Genomic DNA, 16,312 nt, shown 5'->3' with positions numbered 1-16,312 from the left:
GCAGATCCGTTGGGAGCTGAACTCAGCCTAGATGCTGGAGTGGCTGGGTCTCCTTCTCTATGGAGACTCAGGGTTTCTAACTCTACGTGACCTCTTCACAAGGAGCCTGACTTACATGGCACCTCAGCACTCCTAAAAGTGCAAAAGCAGAAGCTGCCAGTTCTTAAGACTCTGGCCAGGAACTGGCATTGATTGTGTCACTTCTGCAGATTTTGTTGGACAGTCCTGCTCCCAGAGGAGAGGGCACAAGGGCATGAATACTGGGAGGCCTGGTTCATTGAGGGCCATTAATGTAACAGACTATGGAAAGCACATTCTCTGTGCCTAACATTGTGTTAGGATCATCGGTAAAACGTCAGACCAGATTCCTATCTCCACGGGCCTGCATCCTAGGGCAGTGGTTATCAAAACTTAAGAGTGAATTGGAATCACTTGGAAGCTTTGTGAAAACACAAATTGCTGGGCCCCACCCCAGAGTTTCTGTTTCCATTTGTCTGGGGTGGGGCCCGAGAATCTGTATCTCTAATAAGTTCTCAGGTGATACCAATGCTGCTGGTCTGGGAACACTTTAAGAACCACAGTCCCGGGAACCAGAATACATCCCCAGAGATTTTAATTCAGTTAGTCTGGGGTAAGGCCCAGGCACCTGTATTTTTTTTTAAACATTTCCCAGATGATCCTAATATGCAGCCAGGATTAAAAACCACTGCTTGAGAGCCTATTCTGTCTCCCTGTCTTTTATCTTACAAGTTTCCTTGAGCTGGTCACATGTTGATTTATCTTTATGACCCCACCTGAATATTTCCCATCTTTAAAACCAGGGTTCTCAAATTTTGCTGCACTTTAGAATTTCATGTGACCTTTAAAAGTCTCAATGTCCAGGTCATACACCAGACCAATTAAATAAGAACCTCTAGGGATGTGACCCCAGCATTAAGTATTTTTAAGAATTCTCAAAGTGAATGGGGCACCTGGGTGGCTCAGTCGGTTGAGCGTCCAACTTCGGCTCAGGTCATGATCTCATGGTTTGTGAGTTTGAGCCCTGCGTCGGGCTCTGTGCTGACAGCTCAGAGCCTGGAGCCTGCTTCAGATTCTGTGTCTCCCTCTCTCTCTGCCCCTAACCCACTCGCATTCTGTCTCTGTCTCTCTCAAAAGTAAATAAACATTAAAAAAAAAAAAAAAGAATTCTCAAAGTAGAGGTGCCTGTGTGGCTCATTTGGTTGAGCATCTAACTCTTGATTTCGGCTCAGGTCATGATCTTGTGATCCGTGGGATCGAGCCCCGTGTTGGGCTCTGCATTGACCATGTGGAGTCTGCGTGGTATTCTCTTTCCTTCTCTCTCTGCCCCTCCCCTATTTACACTCTCACTCTCTCTCTCTCTCTGAAAATAAATAAACATTAAAAAAAATTCTCCAAGTGATTGCAAAGTGCAACAAAGTTTGAGAATGGGTGCTTTAAAATACCCTTATTGATATTGTCACAGTACGCATTTCTCAGTTAAAAAACGATCCTTCCCACAGTAATTTTCAGTGTCTTCCTTTGAACATTAAAAAAAAATGAAGAGTATATTTTAAACTAGAATTTTACCCTCTCCTCTGTCATTCCCACTTACATCTGCATTCATGCCTCAATTGCATAATTATCCTTTAGGGAGACCAGATTTTGCCACATTTGCCATTAATTTTTTTTTTTTTTTTTTTTTTTTTTTTTTACCGAAGACAGTGAGGAACTTTTGGTGAAGAAGGGGTTAATGTGATAGCCCAGTTGCATGCTGGGAACTGTAGTCCAGGAGAAGCACCTAGCCAGTGAGGCACTATGGGCCTCCAAAGCAGCACCCAGTGTCTCACATCCCACTGATCCTTTGGGGACGCAGCACCTGATAGTGGCTAACACCGTGGGTATCAGAGTCAGATCCCAGTGCCACTCCTCACCAGCTGCAGGACCCGGGGCAAGCTACTTCACCTCCTGGCCCTAAGTTTCCTTATCCGTAAGTAGAGAGGAAATAACAACAGAAATAACAACACTAATAAAGATCTAACCCATTGGATTGTTATGAGGATTAAATGAATTAATATACATAAAGGGCTTTGAACAGCAGATGGCACACAATATGCATTCTGTTAAGTGTCAGCTTTCATTATTCTTGCCTTCCATCTCCCCTTTTGGCCAAAGATGGACTGCAGGAATCGAAAATGCCCCAATTCCACAGTCAGGACACAAGAGTTTAGCTGTCTTTTGAGAAATTATCCCTGTTTGTCTGAATTGTCCTCTGGTCATTCTCTTAAAAATCATGAGTTCGGCTGGGGTGATAAGCTGGGGCCGAGGGAAATGATATTAGCGGACAGATACTGGCACACATCCCATCCGTAGTGAGTATTCCTGGGTTTTGCCTACCCAGCAGCCATCCTCTCTGCTCCTGGTAGTAGTACCAAAGTTTCCTTTGGGGTGCCACCCCCCTGCCACTGTGTCCACTCTTGGTGGGGGTGGGGTTGCTGCCAATGTGTCCTGCTTTCCCGTGGCAAGTGGATGGGTACCTGACCCCAGATCAGCCCACCGGGCTCTCTCCTTCAGGGAGGAACATGGGGATAAGAACTGGTTAGAGTCCTGAGGACCTTGTCCCTTACCTCCTTCTACCTAGATTCCGAAGCTCCCTCAAGTTTCTCCATTCTGAAGTCTGCATGGACAGCCCTTCCCTGGATTCTGCCAGTCACTCTATCACCATGGCAATAAGGGCCTTTTATGCTAAGGTTGGCAGAGTCAATGTCTGACACTTTCTCCAAAGAGTCCTAAGTGACACACTCCTTCTAAGCAATCTTCAAAATCTGGTCCTCTGCTCACTGCCCTCGCCTACTTCTCATCTACTTTCTGGCAGAACTATCAGTAGCTGAATGCCTTCTTTGTGACATGCCTTCCACGTGCATTGTCACTAATCTTAATATCAACAATGCAGAGATGGTATTCTTGCTACTTTATCAACGTAGAAAGTGAGGCACAGAGAAGCTAAGCAACTTGCCCAAGGTCACACAGCTAGTGAATAACAGAAATGGCATTCTAACTGGTCTATTTACTGCCCTCAATCAGTAAGTGGAATTTATTGAAATTGAGATCGACATTTCACAGACTCCTGGGGCAGTGAAGATCTTACGCACTCTCTAATGAAGCATTTTCATTTTCTTTCTTTCTTTCTTTTTCTTTTTTCTTTTTTCTTTTTGGTCATAGACTGTAAGAAACATTTTACATCACAACCGTGCGCGTGCACGAACTGACACCATTTGCATGTGTGAGTGTTTGTAAAAGGAGGCAGGGCCAAGCTGCATCTTTCAAGGCTCATAATAATGATTTGTTTACTTGCATAATGCGTGTTTCCTAGGCCACACCAGCCGGATGGGAGAGCTGGAATCAGAACCAGCACAGGCTGTTCCTCTCTCACTCTGCTTTCATCAGCTCTCCCAGAATCTCCAGCTCCCCCACAAAGCCCCTGTCCAGTTTCTGAGGATGCCCAGGGAACGTCACACACATGCTCCCAAACACACACCAGATCCTCATTTCCCTTCTCCTGTGCTCTGGCTCCTGCTGGGATCATCCGCCAACTCCTCTGTGGGGCTGTCACTGCTGCTGGGTCACTAGTGTTGAGCTGCTCCTGGTGGAAAGCCCGGTGACTTTGGTGATATCTGAGTTACGCACTTGCATGGGGATGCTGTTGGTCTTGTATCTCCAGTGCCACAGCGCTGTGTGCAGTTCCTCACAGCACCCACCTGCAATGCCGCGATGCCCACTAAACTAGAGAGAACCCCCTCTGTGACAGGGATCCCAAGCAGATTCCTCTTACCCCTTCTAACTTACACACGTTCAAGGGCAGAAGGCTGAAAACAATCTTTGTCCCGTGTTTAGAAGCACCTTCTTTTTCTCCAGCTCTGGACCTTGTCCTTGGACTGAATTTCTATGTCGTAGTCTCACCTAAATTGGTGAGTTCTTTCTTTCCCAGGAGGATCCTTGGTTGCTTTATGCAAATAGACTCTTGGCAAGGCCACAGTCTGTCATCCTGCCCAGAAGTGCCTGCTTCCTAGAGTGAATACAGACTTAAGATAAACCCATTTTTATTTGAGAGCTTTGCTTCCCAGGTATCAGGAGTCACATGTTCAGAGTTCAAGTCCTGTTGCAGCAACGATGATGATGATGACAAATCTTTCCCATGTATCCCATACTAAACACTTTGGATACATTACTGGATTTAATTCTGCCAACAATTCTGTGTGATGTATATTATTATTATCCTCATTTTACAGAGGAGAAAACTATAGCTTAGAAAGCTTAAATTGTAGCCTGCAGTCACGGCTGGCAAAACGCAGAGCCAGCCCTGGACCCACTCAGCTACTCCTCCAGGCTGGGCCTGGCATCGAGCCTTCCTCAGCCTGGCCTCCCAGACCCCCTGGGCCTCCTGCCAGCTCTGCTTTCATCCTTTCTAGGCCAATCTCCCGGGGTCCCCACCGCAATCCACAGGTGGCTTATCAAACCTTATCTAAAGGTGTCTGAGTTTGTGGAAACTCCTAAGCCTCCATCCTCCCGATTCCCACAACTCTCTGAGCCCAACCAGGGCTTCCTGGAGAAGGGGGAAGTGTCATCAGCAATAAGAGCCCCCTTGCCAGGCCCCCTAAGACTTCAACATGGTAAACTGCTCTCCCTAGCCCCCTCCTCAGATCCAATCCTTCAGTCAGGACTTTGTCTTTCCTAAAAGGCCATTAGCAATCTACATGACAGGGTTAACATTTTGCCTGATCTTAGTGGGTTAGTGGGTGTTTTCATTGAATAGGGAATTCAAGTCTGGGCTTTAAATGCCATAGAAAAAGAAAAAGTTACTGTCTTTTCAGAATGCCCATTGTAATTTGTCCTTAGAGTCCCCACTCCCCTCCCCATGGTCCTTTTTCCACTTGAGCTGACAAACTTAGCCACCAGATACATCTAGCGGCAAAGTGAAGTTATGGATATGATTTCTTTCCCTCATCCATTTGCCCTCTGGCTTACTCAAGTCAAAAATAAAAGACTGTTCACACTTTCTTTGACCATGTCTAAAGAGTACAAAGCCAAGGTCTGATCAAGCAATCTTGATAATTTGATACATTTGACGGGGAAACACAGGGAGCGAATGACCCTGTTTAACCGCATCGATCAGTTTAACCAGGTATCTGTGATGGTGTCACCCCACACAGAGTGGTGGCTCTGCTCCTAACCGTCCAAATGACCTCTCAGTAACTCAGTTTCCTCATCTATAACATTTTGGAGATCGAATCTGAGAACTCCAAGGTTCCTGAAAGTTCTCCGGGTCTTTATTTTATAATTACAAAATGCATCAGTTACAAGTCAGATAAGTTAGGGGATGGGTGGTAAGAATAAAAACAATCCTCTATAAAATTTTTACCACATAATTATTTTTATGGAGCAAATTTCCACTGTGCACTGAAGCAGGATGCAATTTACAAAAATCTGGCTTGCAGCCAACTTTTAAGTGACACTTTTACCATTTCAAGTAGGGCTTTGCCCGTGGGTCACAGTCTAAAAACACTCTCATATACTCCCTCCCTCCCTCCCTCCCTCCCTACAGAGACTTTGACAGTGAAACATTAGTAGAATCTATTCTAAAATCATTACTTATCTTGGATTGAGGTGTTTTTTTTCCTTTTCTGTAAAAATGCAACATATTTATATATCCTCAAAAACTGGCTGAATGATAATAATCTACTGGTCCTTTTGAAGCACAAACCAGATTAAATCACTCCTAAAACACTGGAGGGGTGTCCGCTGCTCCCTGGGGGGAGGCCAGGCCCTTGTGTCTGTTTGCCCCACCTAGAATGCTCCCACTCTCTCTTTCATTCCCCCTTACCTGGGAACTCAGTTTAATCATTACTTCTTCAGGGAACTGTCCCTAGACTCCCTTGATGAGATCAGATCCCTCTATTGTAACTCTGAGATGTGATGTGACATTTCTTTGGATGAGCATGTCCTGACCATGAATAGCTTCTCTGCTCCGTTGTCATTCTAGAAGGCTTACTTTTTGCACACTTTGTGCACAACGCTGTCCAGGCACTGGGTGCCTCCCTTCATGAAGCTTACAGTCTTCTGGGTAAACAGACAGAAATCCGCTACAAGAATGAACATGCCTTTGCTGCTCCGCCCCCCCCCCCGCCCCCCCCCCCCCCCGCCCACCTCCAGAGTTTATAGAGATTAAACAAGTGATAGGCATGAGCATGTGATGCGAGGGAAAGGGGGGCTGGGTAAACTGACAATGCATCAAGCTCCCATAGAGGTTGAGTTTATGTCATAATCACACCTTTGCTCAAATATTCCTAAGAACATTTCTCCACTAAGAAGCTGAGCAGGAGAAAGGATTGCAGACTGACATCCCCTAGCCAGCTGTGCCAGCTCTAGGGATAGCCGACTTCAGCATGGTAAGAGGACCCACAGTTTATTTTCCAACGTGTCCTCCAAGCTAAGTGTCTTCCCACCCTCTTGGACTATACCGCCCTATCCCAATGTCAAGGACTGTTGTGTGTTTTTTTTCTTCTTTAAATTAATTTCCTATTCCAAGGGTACATTCTCTTTTCCATCAAATGTGACAGTAACGTAGCCTACCGTTTTGATTTAATGTTCATAATATTTATGGAACACCTTGGCGACCATCCTCATTTCACAGGCAGGGGAACAGATGCAGGGATAACATCAGCTAGTTTGTGGCAGAACTGGGACCTCAACGCCAGGTCTCTGGCTCTTAGTCCAGTGCTTCCTCCACCCTGTCTGAGCCTCCTGGGCTAAACCAGGATCTTTTCAGGGCCCTGAGAAGCCAAAGTTGGCTGCCTCCTGCTGGCAGGGAGCTCTTTCAGGCTTCTGGTTCCACTACTAACACAGGGGGACTGAGAAATGAGGAAAGTGGATTATGCACAGAGGCAGGCCACACTGCCATCTCCACACCTCATTGGGGAAGGAGAGGATGGCTTACATATGGGGGGGAGGGAGGTATTATGATAACCAATAATTCATAACTGTTGATAAGTGTCAGAAAAGTATTTACTCACATTCATTCCCTGAAAGTCACATTCTCCATGTGTTCTCATTTGTCTTTCAACGATGGCATCAGTCAGGTGGATTCAGCAAAAACTACCAAGGTTTTAGCCAAATGCTGCAGAGGGAGAGAGTTTCATTTAACTTCATTTTTCCAGCCAGGGCTGGCTCCAAAGCGAGTTTTTGGTTTGCTACATGCAAAGCAAATTCCCAGAGGTTTCTGAGACTGCCGAGATCTGATACAAGATGACTGCTCCCACCCACCCACCCACTAATAAGACAGAAAGCCATCCTATTTTTGGTAACAATTAAAGAGCCTCCCCGTGCAAGCGGAACGCTGTTTATTTTCTGTTACATCACTTCACTTTGCCTTTGAAGGCTGGTCTGTGCTCAGTGTTCTCGTGGTGATGCAAGTCGGCTCTCTCCTCCAGCCGTTGGGTCCCTCCCATCACACAGCACCTCACAGGTCTCTTCCCGGAGCAGCGCATTGCTGGAGCGAAGAGCAGCTCACGAATCAGCTGCAGGTCCCCGGTTTGAAAAGCAGAGATACAGAGAGGCAAAGGAAAAGGGTGGACTCCTGTGTGACCTGGTCTCAGAGCAAGACAATCACCAGCTGAATTCCAGAAGCCCTGTTCATGTTTGGGGATATTTTTTCGACTGCATGGAATCAGAGAGAAGCCAAAGGATGGGAAATGCCTGCATCCCCCTGAAAAGAATCGCTTATTTCCTATGTCTCTTATCTGCGCTTTTGCTGACTGAGGGGAAGAAACCAGCGAAGCCAAAATGCCCTGCCGTGTGTACTTGTACCAAAGATAATGCTTTATGTGAGAATGCCAGATCCATTCCACGCACCGTTCCTCCTGATGTTATCTCATTGTAAGGCCCGTAAGCATTTTGATATCTAATTTACGATTTAAAAATTCCAGCCGATGTATTTGGGGCTTTTTGTATGTATCGGTAGGAGGGCATGGAGAGAGAAATTCCTCTTGCGTGCTTGGCCATTTGACAATGCTAACATTTTGCTGCATTTAGAAATTTTGATTTTTATTAGCTGCTATGGAACCTGCTTAGAGACCCCCCAACCCCTGAACATTATTGTGGGAAACCTGTAGCCGATTCATCTCTCCTACTTCATCTGGGAAGGAACAGTATCGTACTTCATAAAATAGTGTCAAAATAGTGACTGTTTTGCTAAACCGGATTAACATAAGGTTTGTTCTGTGTGTGTGTGTGTGTCTCTTTGTGTCTGTCTGTCTGTTTGTTTTTTGTTTGTTTTCTTTCAGATCCTTTGTGAGATCTGGTTTTACTGAAATCTCAGAAGGGAGTTTTTTATTCACACCATCGCTGCAGCTCTTGTGAGAAATATTTATATCATGACTATTTTTAATATAGCATATATTTGGATAAGCCCTCTAGTAAAGCGATCTCAATATTAATTTTGTCAAATGTGACTGTGTTTCTGGAAAGAAAAAGAATATCAGTAAAGTAAGAGGTAGCTGGGTTTGTTTGCGACTTGACATGGGCAGTGCAGGTTGTTTCTTGCAAGGGTAAATTTGCTAACCTGTAATGCTGTCTACTTTCATGGCTATTTATGAAGTTGTTGGAATGTTTGCAACAATGATCCCAATTCCATGCCACTATTTTACTTTCATTTTTGACTTGGGAACTTTGCTTATTTCGCCCTGGAGTTTTTGAATTAGTCCATACAGAACCCTGCGTAACATATGCGCTCAAGATGTTGTCTCCCAGGGATCTGGGGCTGGCTGCTACCCTGTATGATTTACCATGTGGGGAAAAACAAATCCGGGTTCCTTCGAGGTAACTCCTTAATATATTAACTCTCGTGAGATTGTTTTCTAATCTCCTGTAATTTATAACTTACAAGGAGGGAAGGAAAATATTAATATAGGATAGTGCAAAGGATTAGTCTTTGCTGTATGTTTTGAGTTAGCCACGAGGGAACCACATATTCAGTCTATGTCTCGAAACAGTCAAAAAACAATATTTGACTAAGAAATCAGATTTCTCCACAGGCACAATATCACATGTATAATTTGTTCAGACGTGTAATGTTGGGGCCATTGGAGTGCTAGTCCTTAGAGCAGGACCACGTGAGGGTCAAGAGGTCCCCTGGTACTCAGGTATCAGGCAACAGATTAGAGTTGTAGTGACATGGGTCCAGGAGGAAATTTAGCCAATTGTCAATCAACTGAGTTTTGGCTATCTGAACTGCATGATTCAGGACCCAAGTTTTTTGCTTGCTTGTTTTTTGTTTTCTTGCCTTCATTGGCTATCTTGGCTGTTTTAAATTATATATAGAGAGACAAACAGCATGATTTGAAATTGGAGAGAATTGTGTAAATCTAACCCCACTATTCATTAGAAACTAGACATGGAATCTTGTGCAAATGACTAAATCTCTCTGAGCCTCAGTCTCCTCATCTGTAAAATGGAGGTGATAATGCATTGAAGGAGTGTTACCAGAGATAATCAAGATTTAAGTAGATAAAATGCTTGGCATCAGGTATGAAAAATTGTTTACACATTTTACAAAAGGTGGAGGTTTAATTTTTTACATAAAGCTATAAAGCTAAAAAAAAAAAAACTCGGTTAAATCTGTTAATATATTGCTTTATCTATATGAAATCCCAAAACTGGTTTGTCTATGTCATTGATTCACAACCCCGATCAGGTGTTATGACATTATGTAACAATGTTGGCTAATGTCTTTCTACCAGCTAATGTCTTTGAGTGATACACAATTGAGTAGAATATTCTTAAGGGATTTACCTGATTGATGGCTAGTGGTGTGATTAGGGGAAGTGTTTACACATCAAACAGACCCAAAAAAGAGTCAGGCAAAGAGCACATGAAGAGGCAAAGTCTCCAGTGCTGGAATCCTTCTATAGCGTAAGAATTGGTTGTATCTGAAAACGCGATACATTGTGCTTCTGTTGTCCACTTGTTAAATAAATAAATGGCTCATTTAAAAAGCATCCTTTTGATGAGCTGAGGCACCTCCTTCCCCCCAGGATAGTTAAATAGATCAGTCCTTAAAACTCAAGAAGGGTCAGTCAACACATACTAATATTCCAACACTAAATAGACATTAGCTGTGACACAGAAAACCTGGATAGAGCAACCCCATCAGTCAGAACGCCCCTACTTTGTTTTTGCTGGAGGACCAGCCTCACAGGCACAGATGCCGGACAGTGTTATAGGAATAGTTACCGGCTGCTGCGGGGTAATGTGATTCCACGTATTTAGAATCACAGAGGGAAGCCAAGGAACTGGTTTTTAAATAGCCCACACCGAGTGTGTGCCATGCCCCTGTGTCCCATGCTCTGAGTTCCTATGGAACATTCCAGCCCTTATTTCTAAAAGCAGTTCAGGTTTCAGAAATAACAAAAGGGCGAGTGATTCTTGCCCGGTATGTCCTTACTTAACTCACATTGGCTAACCTCAACATGGCAGATTTGTGCCAGGGCAGAGCTTATGCAAAAATGTCAGGTGTCAAAGTTTGTCTCTGATCTCAGGACCCTGTTTCCTAAAGATTTTGCTCCCTATTCTTCCTGCCCAATTTTCTCTGCTTCCTGCTCCTCAGGAAAGGGTCTAATAAGCTGATTTTCACTGAGGAGGAAATAAATTCTAAGGCTCCAAATACGAATTGTGCCATAATCATAACATTGATGGGACTAGATGGGTCACAGACAGGAAGAGTGGCCCTATGGGGTAGGACCATCCAGTGCCCTGAAAAACCCATGTGGGCTGCCAACTCCCCATGGAACATGAAGACAAAGGGGCCTGAATTTGCCTTTGCATGACTTTTGCCATCAAACGAGGCCTGGATCACACCAGCCATTGCTTGTGTTTTGCAATGAATTCTAAAGCATTTGTGACTATGGACTGACCTGTCATATCCTGTGAAGATGCAAACTTCAGACTCAGTTCTGCTTGATTGACACACAAACACAGTCGGTTTCTTGCTCTGTTTTTGAAAAGGGAAAAGAAATGACCCATTCCCATCATCCACGCTAACAGTCTGATAATTTTGTTATGGCTTTTTCAGACCTTCTGCAGAAGCATGATGAGAAGTACTTTTTGAAATGTCAGCTCCGGGTAGTGAGGGAAACGGACGCAGTGCCTCCTTAAGTTGCATACCGTGTTTTGGGGGAAAAGATCCTGGTAGGCCATGGCTGGCAATGTGCATGGGAGAGCAAGAACAGCAAAAGCCCAGACTCTGTAGAGAGGAGAGAAAGAATAGAATATCACAAAAAAAAAAAAAAGAAAGAAAATCATCAAATTAGTTGTACAAAACATTTTAAAAATGTCTTATTTACGGTTTTAAGCAGCAACAATAACAAAACTTTGCCTAAGAAAATGCAGTTTCATTCATGTTTTCCATAGGGCCAGTCACGAAGCATAACCAAGGAGAATGATTATTCACTTGGGTTTGATTTTAGCGGTGGGGAACAGTGCTTGGAGTGAATGCAATTTACAGAAATGTGTTTTCACACATTAAAGCCCTGTTCTTCTCAATTACAGACTGAAATCCCCAATGATAAAGGCTCATTCCAGAAGTAAAATTCTAACTGAAGAGTATAAAATGTGGCCACATTTCCATTCATTTATAAAATGTTTAATAAACTAAATCCCTCCAATTCTTATGAGAGTGCTATATGCAGGGAATAAATTACAGGGTTGATTTTAGTATCATGCTATATATATAAGAATTCAGTGTGGTCAGAAAAAAATTCTATTTATTCCAATGAGATTTGATCTTGTTTGAAGCAATAGAATTGATCCTTGTGGGGGAGAAGATATCAAAAAAATCACTATTTCTTTTCTTAATCCACAATCGGCACACAAGTACATAGTCCATAAGAAGTAAAGAAACTAAATAAGGAAAAAGCAAATACCATGAACAAGGTAAATAATAAGTCCATCCTTATTAAGGTTTTATCGTTTAGTCCTTCAAAATATTCTTTGTCTGGGAAAATATATCCATGGCCTATCTCTTCTTTGCAGTGATCAGCCCCCTTTCATCCTTAGGTTACAAGATTAAGAAAAATGTAGCACTCTTTTTTTTAATTTTTTTAAATGATTATTTGTTTTTGAGAAAGAGAGGGAGAGAGAGAGACAGAGCACAAGCGGGGGGGGGGGGGGGCAGAGAGAGAGGGAGACACAGAATCCGAAGCAGGCACCAGGCTCTGAGCTGTCAGCACAGAGCCTGACACTGGGCTCAAACTCACCAGCCATGAGATCGTGACCTGGCTGGGCGCTTAACGACTGAGCCACCCAGGCGCCCCATATGTAGCACTCTTTGATGAGTACTCAAGCCAGACCTAAAAGCTAAGAGGGCTTCTAGAGTAATTATTTGCTGGCTGTGGATGAGCCTGTTTTGGTTTATGCCCAGCTGATGCCCCTCCCACCCACAATAGACCAAGAAGTAAAAATTTCAGCCAGCTAACTAGGTTGTTCTGTCTACAACTTGCCTAAGGACCCATAGATCTGATTTTGAGCTTTTTAATTAATTAATTGTCGTGACTGCAAGCTGACCCTGTACAACCAATGTTTTCTCTGAAAGTGTATTTCATCCTTTCAATTATTCAAGCAAGAAACTTAGGAGTTACCAGCCCCTTATCCCTCACTATCCACTTCCAACCAGACAAGTCCTCTCTCAAACAGGATGAGAACCTGCCACCTCTTCTTCACCCCAGGGCCATGGCCCTGAATGAGGCTGCAATTCACCCCTCAGGCCACTGTGGGAGTTTGTGCACTGGGTGCCTGTTTAACCCTCCTCCATTAGTGTTACTGTCCTGAAACACAGATCTCATCAAGTCACACTTGTGCTTGGAAATGTTTAATGTTTCCCTAGAAACAGAGAAAGACTGAACATCTGAATTGGTATTAATAGAATTTGGCTATTGGTCCAGGGTCATCTCTCATAATATTGACACCACACACACACACACACACACACACACACACATTCTCTCTCCCTTGGCTCCATTTATACCAGACTGAAGTACCTCATTCCCTGACCTCTATTTTCTCAAGCTCTATAGATTTTACAGATGTCTCTCGTTCTTCCTGTCACTTACTACAGTTCTTTGTGCTTGTATCTGCCCCATGTCTCTGGACATCATGGAGGGTTATCAATAGCCAAGGTCCTAGAAAAGAGCCCAGATGTTGTAAGTCTGGACTAAGCATGTTATTTGTTGGATTCAATCCATATTTTCACAGATTTTATGCTTAATACTCTTGCTTTCCTATCAGTAAATAGTCACATCCTTTTTCATGTTTGGTGTACCCTATCAGATTTCACATGAGCTAATTGTGTGGAGAGCTAGAAAGTGAACTGAACCAAAAAAGAAAAAAAAGTGAAGAGATTTCTTTCAGCCTCAGAATAAAGGTGTTGTTCACCGACTCAGTTCCTCCTTTTTAAAAAAATTTTTTTAAATGTTTATTTATTTTTGAGAGAGACAGAGACAGAGCACGAGCGGGGGAGGAGCAGAGAGAGAGTGAGACACAGAATCTGAAACAGGCTCCAGGCTCTGAGCTGTCAGCACAGAGCCCGACGCGGGGCTCGAACTCACAAACTGCGAGATCATAACCTGAGCCGAGGCCAAAGCTCAACCAACTGAGCCACCCAGGCACCCTCTCAGTTCCCTCCTGCATATTGGCATCTTAAGTTGGGAATCGTCCCCCTTCCCTAGGAACCAAGGACTGTTCCTACAAAGAGAGTAATGGTTGGGTGATATTCTCTCAAGCCAAAGAGAAGCTCCCCAATCTGTCCTAGGGACCCAGGTTGACCTAGAAAGTGTGGGATAGAACACAATGTGGGGAGCCCTGGCTCTGAGGTTCAGGTTACTGGAGGACTTCTACCCTCCTCCCTCCTGAAGACCTAGATATAGACTAAATTTGAGTGGGTCAGGCAGAGAGTCTAGTCAAGAAACTACCTTGCCTTTGGGACCAGAACAAAATCGTGGAAGGGAGACCGTGAGGCACGGCCACATCCTCTTCCCCAGGAGAGGCCAGGGCCAGTAGAAGTTTACCTGGAGACCCCGCCCTCCCTGTTCTCTGCCTCTTCACTTTCTTTATGCTCCCCACCCCCCCATCTCTTCACACCTACTCCTGGGCTGTCCCAATCCTCTCTTCTGTGTCAGGTGTATTATTTGTACATATAAATTATACTTAAAAAAAAAAAGGAAAGGAAAAAAGCATGGTGTTATGATGTTAAACTTCACCAGAGATTTCCAGTATACCAGAACGTAAAAGGCAAAGCTTTCAAAGCCTTTCCTGAGACGCACTGCCTGAATCTCTTCTGTCCCACTTGGACTTCTACTAGGCCTTTGACATGTAAGAAATCAAATATTTCTCCCAGGTTCTCTATTGATTCTGGAGGTCAACTAGCTTCTCTCTTGTGAAGGGTAAAATTCCCCCATTCTCCTATCCAACAAGACATCCAAAGGGAAATGTTGCTTAAGCTTAAAGAGTATGAAGATGAAAAAAAAATTCATTAACATAGGGTAATTTCCTTTTTGACTTATTTATATTTGCTTAGCTAAAAGTATTTATTCATTGCATCGTGGCAAGCAGTAACAAAATGAAAGCAAAAAGTTTCCCATTTCATAAACACATTTTTGGATTCTGCTGTGCAACAGGCATAGCATTGGACTTTGTTAGGGACACAGAGATGAGTGTCACCTCCCTCCCTGACCTGATATGCAGCTCTCAGTTAACAGAGATCCCTAATAAGGTAAATTATAATTGCCTGATTTTGAATGTATCATAATGTAGTCTCTTTTTTAAACAATTTTATCGTAAACTAGTCTTTAAAAATTTTTTTAATGTTTATTTATTTTTGAGAGAGAGAGAGAGAGAGAGAGAGAGAGACAGTACGTGAGCAGGGGAGGGGCAGAGAGAGAGGCAGACACAGAATCGGAAGCAGGCTCCAGGCTCCGAGCTGTCAGCACAGAGCCTGATGCAGGACATGAACTCACAAACCATGAGATGACCTGACCCATGAGATCAGGACCTGAGCCAAAGTTGAATGCTCAACTGACTGAGCCACCCGGGTGCCCCTATTGTAAGCCAGTCTTGATTGGCTTTCTCATTTTGTTCAAAATGATATCCAGTTGATTGGTGATGATGGTGACTTGTGCCAACTGTTGAGATATAGGCTACAGAATGATTGAAGGGGCTTTGTGGTGACAGCTGTGATATCCAAATGGCTAACCCTGGAGAGCTGGCAATGTGGCAAGTAGCAAAGAACACAGGTTTTATGGTGAAATAAACATGGGTTCAGTTTCCACTCTGTTGCTTAGTAGTTCTATGAGTTGGGGCAAGTTTTATCAAGCCTCATTATCTGCATCTGCAAAATGGGGACTAATCATAGATTGCACAGGATCACAGTAAAGATTAAAGGAAGCAATAAAGCAAAAAAATTTTCATTCAAAAATGAAAAATAAAGTACTTGGCACTGTGCCTGTAAGTCAATATTAAATGTTAGCTTTTATTACAGTTTTTGAAAATCACTTTAGTATATATGGGGCTAAAGCGAGCACTGAAAATCACTTTAATTTGACTGACCACAACATCAGATTAGCATCCGATTGTATGGGCTGGGTTTGCTTAGGATCCTAGATTCAAAATTTTGTTGTTCTACGCGTAGGTCTGCATCAGAACCTGCTAAGAAATCTTTCCTTCAAATACTTCTGACAGAAAACATGAACTATTTACCTTTCTTGGGGTCAGGGACAGAGAGGAAGCAGAATGCTCTCACTTCCTCCTCATGAAAACAATGCACCACATTTTGTAAAACATGATTTTGTTCAAAATAATGAACACTGACCAGTATTCAGATGAGTGGTTCTGTGACAGGATAGAAAGAAGTCTGCGCTAGAAGACATTTGTTTCAAATCCAGTTCAGCCATTAATGGGCTTTCTGAACTTGGGTTGGTCACAAAATGTCCATGGGCCTCAGATTTTATATGTAGAGAATACCAGAGATAGACCAATTATGGTTCTCAAACTCAAATGCCAGTGGGGGTTGGGTGGTAGCATAAATAAAGGAATCAGCTGGGTATAAGACCTTAGGGCCTGGTAGTGACTGGGGTAAACCAGAGAAGGCATGCCTTGCCTAAAAATGACATCCTCTGCTCCAACTGATTATTGCTGATGAGCTGATGAGAATATGATACATGAACATGGGGTCATATTTTCCTTATTTTCAGGAAAAGGCAAAAATCTGGAA

The 16,312-nt window shown here is 43.5% G+C and overlaps 2 protein-coding genes across 5 annotated transcripts in view; one reads left to right on the top strand and one right to left on the bottom strand.

Annotated features, from left to right (window-relative positions):
* The window catches only part of LOC115527197 (protein FRA10AC1), an 84,683-nt gene extending 73,655 nt beyond the window's left edge, over positions 1-11,028 (bottom strand). The window contains exons 1-2 of one of the 2 annotated variants that reach the window (XM_030334669.2): positions 10,965-11,028; positions 7,068-7,171 (exon numbers count right to left, since the gene is read on the bottom strand). The gene's annotated coding sequence lies outside the window, so the exon portion shown is untranslated. Of the gene's footprint in view, positions 1-7,067; positions 7,172-7,418; positions 7,478-10,964 lie in introns of those variants that run through there. The other variant, XM_030334670.1, reaches the window with a different exon arrangement.
* Positions 7,699-16,312, top strand: part of LGI1 (leucine rich glioma inactivated 1) — a 38,500-nt gene continuing 29,886 nt past the window's right edge. For 2 of the 3 annotated variants that reach the window (XM_030334667.1, XM_030334665.1), the window contains exons 1-2: positions 7,699-7,929; positions 8,337-8,408. In XM_030334667.1, coding sequence (XP_030190527.1) covers positions 7,715-7,929; positions 8,337-8,408 — 287 coding nt within the window. In that variant the 5' untranslated portion in view covers positions 7,699-7,714. The remainder of the gene's footprint in view (positions 7,930-8,336; positions 8,409-16,312) is intronic. The other variant, XM_030334666.1, reaches the window with a different exon arrangement.

This window comes from Lynx canadensis, chromosome D2 (assembly GCF_007474595.2).
Source record: "Lynx canadensis isolate LIC74 chromosome D2, mLynCan4.pri.v2, whole genome shotgun sequence".
In the NCBI taxonomy this organism is placed as follows: Eukaryota; Metazoa; Chordata; class Mammalia; order Carnivora; family Felidae; genus Lynx; species Lynx canadensis.
The sequence above is the reverse complement of the archived record's forward strand: the minus strand, read 5'-3'. Positions and strand labels throughout refer to the sequence as shown.